This window comes from Bos indicus x Bos taurus, chromosome 17, assembly GCF_003369695.1.
Source record: "Bos indicus x Bos taurus breed Angus x Brahman F1 hybrid chromosome 17, Bos_hybrid_MaternalHap_v2.0, whole genome shotgun sequence".
In the NCBI taxonomy this organism is placed as follows: Eukaryota; Metazoa; Chordata; class Mammalia; order Artiodactyla; family Bovidae; genus Bos; species Bos indicus x Bos taurus.
This window is the reverse complement of record NC_040092.1, coordinates 14,566,599-14,579,998: the sequence shown is the minus strand read 5'-3', so window position 1 is coordinate 14,579,998 and position 13,400 is coordinate 14,566,599. Positions and strand designations below refer to the sequence as shown.

Sequence of the window (13,400 nt, the reverse complement as noted above, 5' to 3'; positions counted from 1 at the left end):
TTATTTCTAAGATACACTATGAACTTTAATGGACGGATACATTTTATTGTCAGTTTTCCACCCCATTAGCCACCACCACCAAAAGGTACAGTAATTCATCATAAAACAATAACATCATGACATGATTAGGACATATCAAATGTTGCACAGTTTGCCCCGTAGTTTCTGCATATTCTAATATTTGGCCTCTCTAATCATTAGCCTGTTCAGGTGGGTAAAGCAGCAATTAACTTGCTTCCAGTTTCACAAACGCAGAAACTAGGGGAGGTTCAAAAAGGTTCCACTATTTGCCAAAGGGCACAAGCTGGTATGTGGCAGGACTATGACCTTCTGGCGCTGGTCATCAGACTTCAAATCCTGGGATGATTCAAACTTGCTTTCACCTACTGGGACTAAGGTTCACTAAAAAGGGTTTCATTAAGCCTCAGTTTCCTTACCTATAAAATGGCAACAGCAATACCCTGCTCACTTGGAAAGCAAAGTAAGATAGCGGTTGTTGGTATCACAAACACACTCTAGACCACTGACATCAAAAAGGAGCTCTATTGCTTTTCCCCAAGCCACTCTCTCTCTTCATGTGCTGCCAGTTTGACTCAGCCCTGGTCTGATGAGGGTGCAGAGGTCTGAGCCTGCGAATGTGATCATGCCCAGAAAATGGCACGAGCTGGAAATTCATCCAAGGTTCTGGGAAACTCCATCTCCTTTACCCTCCACCAGGACCTTGATCTTCTGGGCCGGGCAACTAATGCAGCGTGTGAGCGGCATGTTGATGCCTTGGAACGAATTCTCCAAATTGCTTTTATGCAACTTTGGGTGGCACCAGAAAGTGGTGAAACTGCTTACTCCTCAAAGCCCATTTTGAAAACAGATGGACATAATCTGAAAGCTTGGCTTGAGTTACAACCCTGTGCTAGAGACCGTCACTGGCTAGTCCTTTCCCCTCGTGCACTAGGTGGTCAGTAGAAAATGCAAAATTATACATGCAGCTTGCATTCTATTTCTGCTCAAGAATTCTGCTCAAGGCATGTGTGTACTTAACAACAGGGTAGGATCTGAAGGTTACAGTGTGACTGAGGGCTACTATATCATTCTCCAATGAAGGGGCTGTGGGTCCCAAGTGCAACAAAGCTCCCCACTTTCCCACTGAGGGTCAGACTCCTCTGCTCACCTGTTATACAGCTGCTGGGAACTGAATGTGTAGAGCACATAGAGGGTGTTTCCCGCTAGAAAGGCCAAGATCCACAGGATGACCAGCACCGACCTCTTCTCCTGGAGACAAAGCGAGAGATCTGTGGGGATGCTGAAATGTCAAAGGTACACCTGGCAGAATATTCCAGAATGCTCCCCAACAAGGGGCAAATGTTCCCTTTCACAAAGGTTTGGAGGAAACATGGCTCATGGTGAAAGGAAGGGTGTTGGCATCTTTCCATCCCACTGGAACCCAAGCAATGGTTACAGTGGAGGTAACAGAAATGTGTGAACCTGCTTGGAGAACTATCCAGTCAGGAGGGCACCATGGTTAGCAAAACTGATTCTGGAGCTGGATGACCTGGCTTCAAATCCTTGATCTGCTACTTGGGGGCTGTTCAACCCTGGGCAATTACTTAAACTCGCTGCATTTCTCTTTCCTCATCCGCAAAAAGGGTGCATATTATATCAATTTATAAAGTCATGAGAGCTAATGTACATGAACCATTTAGAACAGTGACTGGCATATAGGAAATGTTAGATTATATTTACTGTTAGGGACTGAGGCACAGAGAATTTAAGCAACTCTTGCTCAAGGGCACATGTTTTAATAACTTTTTTTTTTTTGGACCATACTGTGAGGCATGTAGCGTCTTAGTTCCCTGGCCAGGGATCAAACTCGTGCCCCCTGCAGTGAAAACATGGAGTCCTAACCACTGCTCCACCAAGGAAGTCCTTTAGGGGCACATATTTTAAGGTCCGGTGCCCTTATTCAAAAGTGAGGTTCTGTTAAGAGTTAAGTAAATTTGACAAATGTAAACATTCAGTCGGGCACAGGAGCGTGTTTCAGGGTCACTAAGTGGCAAGACCTGTTATTCCAACTTTACAACCCACCACTCGATTCAGATCGACAAGTCAGAAACTGCTGTTCTAACTTTTTGTGGTATGAACCTTTCCGGACTGACCATTCAGCGTAGGGGCACGTTTGTAGGACTACAGTCAGCTTCGTACACGTCGATGTCAAAGCCCTCTGCGATCCAGACGGTTTCTCTTTCTTCAGACTTGTTTCTGATTCGTCCCCAGGAAGACAAGCTGGGAAACCTTCTCGGTCTGTTTTCTTAGTAGTCTCTCAGCCTGAGAGCAAACCCCGGAAATTTCTAGAGGAAGCGTAGAGCAAGGTGTTCCTGCCTGTGTACCCTGGGATACATAATCAGACCCCGTGCTGTAGATTCTCAAAAGCCTGTCTCTTCCTGGACCAGGGCGGCTGCATTGCTGGAATAAGATGAGGTCATAACTTTCCCAGTGTAACCTTCCCTGTGGTTTCGGTAAATGCTCCAGTCTCCAGACACAGCTCAGTACTTCACACACTGTTAAAACACACATTTCCATAGAGCAGACAAAATAAATGCATCTCTATCCACCCATTATTCCAGGAGTGGTCAAGGTTAACAGCCCGAGAAACCACCTCCGACCAACCAACTGCTCTTATCAATGTGATTAATCCACTCAGCAGCCCTTTTTATGCCAATAAATAATAGATTCCAGCTTAATCCCCTGTAAATCCGAACCAAAAGTAGAAGAGAGAGGGAATAAGCAAAGCCCTGAGAAGCCAGACTCTGGAGGACAAGTGGGGTAGTTCTCCAGTAGTAAGCTGAGATCCTAAACTAAGAGTCTTGTAGACCTACTGACACTGAAATATGCACACGTAGGCAAAACACCTGAGTCTTCAAAGGGTGCAAAGACCCCTAGAAGCCTATTCACAGATACAGGCATCCCTTTGTCCTTAAAATTCAAGTCAAGGCACCATGAGGATGTTGCTGCTTCTGAGAAAGATATAGCCCCAACAGCCCCACTATGACACTGAACAACCTGCTGCTCTTTCAGGTGATTTTAAAAATTATTTATTTATTTATTTATTTGGCTGCATGGGGTCTCAGTTGAGGCATGTGGGAACTTGGTTGCATCATGTGTGGTCATTTGTTGCGGAGCACAGACTCCCTGGTTGTGGCCACGTGCAGGTTCAGTTGTTGTGGTATGTGGGCCCAGCTGCTCCATGGCATGTGGATCTTAGTTCCCCGAGCAGGGAATGAACCTGTGTCCCCTGCATCACAAGGCAGATTATCAACCTGTGGACCACCAGGGAAGTCCCAACTTGTTGTTTTAACAGAAAGGGGTTGGCATGAAGAAGACAAGACTGAGGGTCAAGAAGAACCTCTGACTCCATGCCCTACTCCTGACTTCAACGTGCTCATTTGTTTAAAATAAAGACTGAGCTGGCATTTTCATCTCATGGAGGCCTAGGTGCTTCCAAGAAAGCAGATGACCCCAAAGCAGGGTCAGAGAAGATTGTGGCTATGATACAAGCCCATGTGCTGCAGAATACACAGGCTTGTTAAAAAAAATAGCTCAGTTAAGTTGTTCCTATGAGCCAGGTGCTGCACAAAACATGTTCCACGTACCATCTTGCTTAATCCTCTCAGTGGGTGAATGAATTGGGTGTGGCAATTCCTTGCCCAGAGGTGGCACCTGAGGATGAGATCAGTGAGGTCACCCCTCCAAGGGCTTGCAGGAGGGTGGAGAGGCTGGGATTTGAACCTGGGGGAGCACAGGCTCTGGGCACAATGCCTGGATTCATATCCTGACACCATGCTTCACACAGGCTGTATGGCCTTAGGCAGAAAACTTAGATCTTAGCCAAGAAATTTTGGGCCACTGTTTCCTCATCGGAAAAATAAATTAAGTGTGATTCTGCCTGCCTCCCAAGTTGCTGGGATAGATCTCCAAGATGAGCTGTGAAATGGGTCCAGCTCTGTGCTGGACACACTGAGTGCTCAGCACGTATCAGCAGGCACTGGGGATGATGGTGGTAAGACCCACCAGCCACCCAGAAGTGCCACTGGGGTGGCCTGAACCATGAGGGTGGGTTGGAAATGAGTGAACTGACTGAATGTCAGGAGGGTAAGAGGACTGGGCTAGGGGCATGAGAGGACAGGTTGCTCTTGGAAGGGAGAAGGGTGGCATTTCTGGGGACCTGCCAGGGTAGGAGGCAGAAGAATGACTCCCAAAGGAGTTCCTGTCCTAATTCCCGCAGCCTGTGAATCTGTTTGGTTCCATGGTGATAATGGTTGCAGGTGGAATTAAGATTGCTAATTAGCTGACCCTGCATTGGGGACACTTCCCTGGATTATCCTGGGGATTGGTCCAAATAATCACAAGAGCCCCTAAGAGTAGAAGAGGGAGACAGAAGAGCAGAGTCGAGGGGGATGTGTCTATGGAAGGATGTTCACAGAGATGCAATGTGGGTGGCTCAAAAGAGGAGAAGGGGCCAGGAGCCAACGAACGTGAGTGACTTCCAGGACCTGGAAAAGGTGAGGAAAGAGACTGTCCTCTGAACCCTCCAGAAGGAAGACAGTCCTGTGGACACCTTGATCTTAGGTTAGAGGGATCCACTTCAGACTTCTGACCTACAGAACCACAAGGAACCCATTTGTGCGGTTTTAAGCCACTGAGTTTGTGGTCATCTGTTACAGCAGTGCTGGAGGGTTGATTTGCTAGGTGACTCACCTTTAGAGAGACCTGTTCCCGGAGCGTGGAGTTGGCATAGGCGAAGGTGCTGGCCATTCCGATGCACACGGCAATGCCTGCGGGGCAGAGGAGGGGCCAAGACCACCCACTTAGATGCGTCAGGCCTGGCCTGGCTTACTAGAGACCCGGGACACATACCTCCCTCCTCAGAGTCAACACACTAACCACAGAGGAGAGAGAAAATCCCATCTCTGGGGCATTTGGGCTGCTGTGTATATTGCTGGGAACCTCGAGGCCCCTGACTTAGGGATGGGATTGAGGCCACTGGGGGAGGGTATTTTATAGGACCAGTTAGCATGGGCTGTGCAGTCTGGCAAGATCTGGGTTCAACCTCAGTTCTGCCACCTCCTCTCCGTGTGAGCTTGGACTAGTCACTGCACCGCTCTGAGCCCGGTTTCCTCCTCTGTAAAAACAGAATAACAGAACTGAACTCAAGGAGGGATACTGCTTACAGGGCACAATCTCCAGCAGTTTGTTGCTGTCATTCAGTCACGAAGTCGTGTCTCACCGTTCGCGACCCCATGAACTGCAGCACGCCAGGCTTCCCCATTCTTTACTAACTCTGGGAGTTTGCTCGGACTCATGTCCATTGAGTTAGTGATGCTGTCTAACCATTTCATCCTCTGCTGCCCACTTCTCCTTTTGCCTTCAATCTTTCCTAGCATCAGGGTCCTTTCCAATGAGCTGGCTCTTTGCATCAGGTAGCCAAAGTGTTTCTATTTTCAAAAAGAATCTGAGGCATGTTATTTGTAATAAAAGCGTATGTAGCAAAAGACCACAGCACTGTAAGAAATGGAAATTTCATGTTAAAAGGGAAAAGAATTCCTAGCTGACAGGAAAACATGAGCTTTGGAGAGGGGGGAAAAAGAACGGAGTTTTATTCCACAATTTGCTAAGCTGCAATCAGAATTCTCCCTGAGCAGGGATTTTCAAATCCTACTTTTTGTTCCTTGTGGACAGGATTCTGCTTTTACACAATGTACAGAATTCCCCATGCTTGCAGTTCACTTTTACTTTTTAAATAGTACATGTATTCCATGCATGCTTCCAGATCTACTTTATAAAAGATGAGTTGCTTTATTGAAAACATAGAAAACCATAATCAGTAACCCCAAAATCTCTTCTTATACTCTTTGATCAACTGAACAAACGTGACAACTGAGGAGGAATATGACCAAACTTGGGAATAAAACTTGGCGGTGAGTTTGCTGGAACTCAGGGTAAGAAGAAACAGGCCAGCTTCTGTTTCTAGGAATAAAAAGGAAGGTGGAGAAGGGCATGGCAACTCACTCCAGTATTCTCGCCTGGAGAATCCCACGGACAGAGGAGTCGGTGGGCTGTACAGTCCATGGGGTTGCAAAAAGCCAGACATGACTGAGTGACTAGCACTTTCACTTTCTTTCATGAAAAGGTGTAGGTGTACAGTAGAATCCTTATCTACATTAGGAGAAAGGGAGGGTGGAGAAAGGAGGGGCCTGCAAAGGTTGAGGCTCAGTAGCTTGCAAAGTTTAGAAGCAAGGGGCAGAACCTCCCGCTTGAGGCTTTGTCCACAGCACCTGGGGAAAGAGTTCAGACACCTAAGAAGGGGACCGGCACCACTGCCACAGGAGCCCTAGTCCAGCTGGCGCTAGACTTGGAAGGAGGTGCTGAAGGGCCCAGAACCCAGTGCGTATACAGATTATAAAAACCAAAAAAAACCCACCATTTTTTAATTGGTCAAAAAGAAAAAAAAAAAGAAGGGACTGATATGGTAGCATCCCAAAAAGGAAGAAGTGACCTGGGTCAGCTGGAACATACCAGAAGGGGGCAAATAAGACACAAATGATGGCCTAACCTCTTCTAGATATTTCTTGTGGGATATACCAGGCTATGACATAATTTGTACTGTAATTTCTACCATAAGATAAAAACAATAGCCTAAAACTCTCCAGGACACAGCAACACCATGATCTAATACCAGTAACAGAAATAAATAACAGTGGACCAGAGACCACGTTTATTGAATGTTAAGTATGTGTCAGGTACTATGCTAAGTACTTCATGAATCATTATTTTACTTCCTAGTAATAGGTCGTATTTATTGAGCACTTGCTAAGTGCAGGATTCCACGTTAAATATTCTACAGGTACTAACAATGAATATGATAAAGACAATCATCCACACTTGCACAGCACTTATTCTCTGCCAGGCACTGGCCTAAGGGCTTAACACGTGTTTACTCATTTAACCTTACTCAATCTTATGAAGCCAGAAGCTGTATGTTTAATGGCATCTGTAACATACCATTATAGTAAATGTGTATCTATGATATCTATATAATAACATATGAACTAGTACAGCTGTCCCCAGCCTTTCTGGCACCAGGGACTGACTTCTGGAAGACAATTTTTCCACAGGTCAGGGATGGGGGGAATGGTTTCAAGGTGATTCAAGCACATTGCATTTATTATGCACTTTGCTTCTAATCTAATGCTGCCGCTGAGCGGACAGGAGGTACTGCTCCACAGCCTGGAGGTTGGGGACCCCTGAATAGTACAAATACTATTTTAATTCCTATTTTATGGATGATGGGACTAAAGCACAGAGAGGTTAAATAATGTCCCCAGCATCACACAGCTAGGAAGAGGAAGAATTCAGGTTCAGACCAGAGCATTCTGAACTCCTCCATGCCTTCAAGTCACCCAACCAGCTGAGGAAGTTTCTATCACAACCCTTGCTGGACCGATGAGGAAACTGAGGCTCAGAGAAGGGGAGTGCCTTGCCCCAAGTCACATAGCTAATCGACCAGGATTTGAACCCAGGTCTGAAGCGGAATCCTGGCCTTTGAAGCACTTTGCACCAAGAGGACCTCTACTGCCTGCCCTTGGCACTTGGGATGGAGACCCCCCAACCCCTTGGGTGAAGTGGCAGGCGTTGACCCCGCATCCCCCCCCACACTCACCGAGCTTATGCTGGAAGCATAATTTGGCCAGGAGGATGAGGATGAAGGGCAGCCCTTTCTGGAGCCAGCAGATCACAGCCTTCAGCTCGGACAAGGCTGGGGCGGGTGTCCCGGGCTGCTCATCGCCAGCCTCGTCTGAGTGTGAGCGGTGGTCCCCGCCCACGTGCTGCAGCAGGGAGCCCCCGCGGTGGCTGCCGTGGTGGAAGTGGTGGTGGGGCTGCCGATGGTGGTGGTAGGCGCCCCCCTCGCCGCGGCCCCCGCTTTCCTCCCTGGACGCCGGCATCTGGAGGAACACGTCCCCGCCGCCGGCCGCGGCCCCCAGGACCAGGCTGGACGGGAATGGGGTGGTGGGGAGGCTGCCCGCCGGGAGGCCGGATAAGCCCGAGAAGAGCGCTGGTGGGGAGGCCGCTTCCGCCTTCAGACTCTCAAAGACGCCGCCTTCGTCCACACTCGCCTCGGAGCTAAGCGCTTGGCTGCGATTTCTGGACCAGAAAGGAGGAAGTCCCACCAAGTCAGGCAGTGGAGGATGGGGGGCAAATGACAGTATCCATAATGTCATGGGCTGAACTGTGCCCCCTCCCCTGGGAAAATCATACATCGACACCCTAAACCCCAGTACCTCAGCATGCGACTGTTTTTGAAGAAGGGTTTTTGCAGAGGTGACTAAGTTAAAAGGAGATTATTAGTGCCAGCCCTTGTCCAGGTTCCCTGGTGGCTCAGATGGGAAAGAATCTGCCTGCAATGCAGGAGACTGGGGTTTGATCCCTGGGTGGGGAAGATCCCCTGAAGAAGGGCATGGCAACCCACTCCAGTATTCTTGCCTGGGAAATCCATAGACAGAGGAGCCTGGCGGTCTACAGTCCATGGGGTCACAAAGAGTCAGACACGACTGAGCGACTGACACTTTAATCCAATATGACTTTTGTCCTTACAAGAGGAAATCTGGACACAGACACAAGAGAGGGTGGATGATATGACGACACAGGGAGGAGGTGGCCATCTGCAAGCCACCAAGAGAGGCCCTCAGAAGAAACCAACTCTACTGACACCCTGACCTTGGACTTCCAGCATCCAGAACTGTGAGAAAATAAATTTCTGTCGTTTAAGCCACCTAGTCTACAACACCTTGTCATGGCCAGCCCTCGCAAATTAATACAAGTAATAATAGCAATAGGGTTATAATCTTTATTGAAAATTTCCTATGTGCCAGATACTTTTTCCAAGTGCTTTTCATTAACTTAACTCGTTAAGTCTTCCTATCAACCCTGTGAGTTACTTACTAATAATTCCCCCATCTTACAGATCAAGAAACTGAGGCACAGAAAAGAGTAACTTGTCTAAAGTCACACAGCTGGTAAGGGGTGGTACAGGGAGATTCAAACCCAGAAGGCTACCTCTGGAGTCTGCTTTCTTAACCACTTTACTTCACTGAAAAGGGAGCGCAGGGACCTACGATTTGAGAATAACCTCAGGAACTCAGGTTCCCCTGGCTCTGTCATCTCCAAGTTCAATAATTCCCAGTTCCCAAGAGGATCCACCTTGGTTACAGCTGATATTTGGAGGGCAGCAGAGAGTGATGGGAAGAAGACTTAATTGGAGAAGCCCACATGTGAACCCTAGCTCCACCCTTTCTAGGGCTCTTAACAAGCCTACACTCAGTTTTCTCACCTGGAAAATGGGTATAAACACCATTCATGCATAGAATTCCTGGGGATCAAATTTAGAATACCTCTTTCAATATATCTGACACTAAGTAAATGGGAACTCTTATCTCTATGCTATGCTATGCTAAGTCACTTCAGTCGTGTCCGACTCTGTGTGACCCCATAGACGGCAGCCCACCAGGCTCTCCCGTCCCTGGGATTCTCCAGGCATCTCTATCCCTATGCAAAACCTCCAGGGCCAACTGCCATTTCTAGTTCCAAGCACAGCCTCTTGTACTGAAATCAGATAAAGCATGCTGATGCTCTTTCAGAGCCACTGCCAGATGAGCAGAGAGCCTAGAGTTACTCTTCCAAGAATGGAGAGCCTTGAACTGGGTGCCCTTTCCCATAAACACCAGGCCCCAGAGCCCTGATGTCATGTCTTCTCTTGGACTTGTCCTTTTCAAATGGAATCAGTCCACAGAACAGGTGGAACTGATTAGTTTAATGTGCTGTGTCAGTGGGAGGGGCAAAGAGCCACCCTCTCCTCCTCCTCTCACGCCAGAACCCCTTCAGTATACCTAAAACACCCCGAGTTTACTCCAAGTGAGAGCTGAGTTCCACTCATCCTCTGGACACTGCAACCCAGGGCATACAGTAGGTGCTTAATAAATGCACGGCAGCTATCATCCAGGCACAAAATGGCCCCTGAGGGAGGCTCCAGGGAAGGTTTTACACTGCCTTCACACTTGACCTTATACAAATTATCCCCACTCAGAGAACAGGGTGAATAAAAAAAAAAAACCCAACATATATTCAATTATTTCACTGTCCCACTAAAAGGGCTTCCCATTCTAAATGCCTTCCTGCAGTCTCAGATAAATCCCATAGTTAGGGACTAATATCATTCCCATTTTATAGATAAAGAAACTGAGTCTGTTAGCACAGCACAGCACACAGACTCAGTCTCAGAGAGATGAACTTGCCAGACAGCCTGGATCATCTCTGGCCCTGAACTCCAATCTCACCATGTGCCCCTTTCTCACTACCCAAGCACTTCCTACTGGAGGGCCTTTGCCAAGCCCAGCCCCTTCACTGGCTGGCCCCACCAGGTAACCTACACTGATCCATCAGATTTCAGCCAAAAATCTCTCTTGCTCGGGGGACCTTTGCCCACCTCCCAGACAATGACAGTCTCTGCTCTCTGTCCTCATTGTACTCTAACCTCCTATCATCCAGGCACAAAATGGGACTGATCATAATTATTTTACTCCTTACCTGTGACTCTCAGCCCTGCGTGTACATTATAATCATTCAGGGGAGTTTTTGAAAAATACAGGCCTTGGACCTAGTGTTGACCAACTGAATGAAAAATCTTTGGGGTTGGACAGTATACCACAAGCTACAACATAGTACACTGATAGGTTTACATGGCCTGTTCTCCTACTAGACTGTAAGCTCCTTGAGGTCACACACTGAATCTGATTCACTTCTTTATTCTCAGCGCCCAGCCAGCGGCATAGACCAAAGCAGGTGCCTAGGACATTAGAAGATGAAACAGCTAGATAAAGCCCAATCAATGAAAAAGAAACACTTAGAAGTATACAAATTCATTAAAGTTATAATATTAATTCTAACTTGAAAAAAATCTCTGGGCTTGGGTCGCAGCACCTCTAGTCCCTCAGAGCCCCCAGGTGACTCTAACACGTACTCAGGACTGAATGGCACTTCAGGCTGGGTACCCCATAAGGTTAAAGACCATGACTGTCTGCCTCCATTGGATTGCCATGACCCAGCACAATGCACCTGGTACACAGAACATGCTCAATAAGTATTATTTGAAAGAATGAATGAATAAGTGCACTAAAGGCTCTGAAAGGCTCTGAGAAGGCCTGCAATTGAAAAAATTAATTTTGTTTAAACCTAGTGTTTCCCAAACTTATTTGATCACAGGATTATTTTCCTCCACAGAAAACCTACTCACATCTTGAAGAATATCTGTGAAACCCGGCAGGGGAGATACTGATCTGCAGAAGTCTTGGGGCTGGCTTCACCAGCCTTACAAACTTGACCTGGGGGTAAGTTATTATAAACCACCAACTTTATGCCCGGGCAAGGGAGGGAACTTGAAGATGGCTACCTATTCCCCCTCCTCCCATGGCCCATCCCTGCTGGCTCCAAAAGCCCAGGAAATGTGTGGGCCTAGTTTCTTGAGCTTGGGATGATGATAAAGATAATAATAACAATAACTAACACCATGGCTATGATCCTCAAGGGGCCTTCAGCTTTTTATGCACTTTAAGAAGCTGAACTGAGAAAGCAAAAGTCCTGGCAGGTGCCCACAGAGGCCACCCTCTCCCCCACTATCTCAGGGGCCCTGGAAAACCTCCTGCCTGCCTTAAGCTCACCAGCACTCTGAGCTCACTGGGCTCAGGGGACCTCTAGTACAACCAGGGAAGGCTCAACCCACCAAGGGCCTTTTTATAGCTGGCCTCCCTTCCCTGGGCCTTTCCCCAGAATGCAGTTGAGATTTCAGCCTAAATGGGAAAGAATAATCCTTGGGGGGAGCAGAGGCTGAGCTTCCAACTTAACCACTTAAAGGCTAGAATGTGAAGCAACCTGGAAGGACAGTGAACCCACCAAAAGAGGAGACAGCTGAAATGTGGAGTCTCAAAGCACATACTTAGCAGAGGTCAGATTGGGGCCTGAATCTGAGCCCTGCCACTTCTTGTCTGTGTGACTTCAGGTATCTTACTTACCTTCTCTGAGCCCCAGTTTCCTCATTTATAAAATGGTGATAAAAACAGTCCTGACTTCCACAGGCTAATATAAGGGTGACATAAGAAAGTACACGAGTCACAGTGGCCATTATTTTTCCAGTGTCATCTCTGCCCCCAAAGACCTCACCATTCATTTAAAAGCAGAGAGCAGTTCTGTCTTTGGAGGCTGGAAAAAGCTCCAACGGCGCAGCTTATCAAACAGCCCAGGTGCTGTGTTTATGTATTTTCACTCATTCACAAGCAACCCTGAGTTCTGTTATCTGCCATTTATGGATGGGGGAACTAAAGCCTAGAGGTGAACGTGCTTGCCAAAGGCACCGAAGTGGGAAGTGACTGATGTGGGATTTTGTCGAAGGGTTATCTGACTAAAGGACTTTCCCCCAGAGAACAGGGAGGCTTCATGCAAAACTCAACACTGGCACTGATGAGTACTTTGTGATTTTGCTGCGAACCTCAGAGTCACAGGGGACTTGAAATAGGAAAAGCTTGGCTGCCAGCTCCTTGGGTGTATGTTCCAGCATGGTGAGAGGGCTGGGGCCGGGAGGCTGTTACAACCTGAGAACAGGGCCCCATGGTCTGTACTCTTTTTGGCTTAAGTAGATAGAAATCCTAGTTCATTAGTGTTTTAACTGTTGTTTTCTTAGGTTCTGGATTTGTCTATTTGGCATCTACTCATTATGGGGCTTCCCTGGTGGCTCAGACAGTAAAGAATCTGCATACAATGCAGGAGACCTGGGTTAGGAAGATAACCCTGGAGAAGGAAATGGCAACCCACTCCAATATTCTTGCCTGGAGAACTCTAAGCATAGAGAAGCCTGGCAGGCTACAGTCACTGGGGTCGCAAAGAGTCAGACACGACTAATACTTTCACACACACATTCTAGGGTCAAACTAATGGCCAAACTTGTTTACAGCTTCCCTGTGACCCAGAGCCTATATCCCCAACCATCTCCTTTATCTAATTCACATTCTCAGCCAATATTTCCTCTGCCTCAAATCACCCAGGGCCAGGTACCAGACAGCTAGAGACCACTCCTATAGCCTAGAGGCCACCAACATTATTCAAACTAGTCCACGCTAAGCTGTTTCCTCTGCCTTGCTTTACTTTGTGTGGAAAGCACAATAAAAGCTGTGACCTGTGCTTTCCCTTTGCTCCTTTCTGTCTCCTGGCTGACCCTGGTGCTTCCCCAAGTGGCCCTGCGTAGGATGGACTGCCCTTTTCTCTTGGGAAGTGCAAGTAATAAAAATCTTCTTTCAAGGTCA

The 13,400-nt window shown here is 47.5% G+C and overlaps 1 protein-coding gene across 2 annotated transcripts in view; it reads right to left on the bottom strand.

Annotated features, from left to right (window-relative positions):
- RNFT2 (ring finger protein, transmembrane 2) overlaps positions 1–13,400 on the bottom strand; it is a 62,227-nt gene that overhangs the window by 44,454 nt on the left and 4,373 nt on the right. For both annotated transcript variants that reach the window (XM_027566694.1, XM_027566695.1), the window contains exons 4-6: positions 7,715–8,196; positions 4,753–4,829; positions 1,169–1,269 (exon numbers count right to left, since the gene is read on the bottom strand). In XM_027566694.1, the coding sequence (XP_027422495.1) occupies positions 1,169–1,269; positions 4,753–4,829; positions 7,715–8,196 (660 nt within the window). The remainder of the gene's footprint in view (positions 1–1,168; positions 1,270–4,752; positions 4,830–7,714; positions 8,197–13,400) is intronic.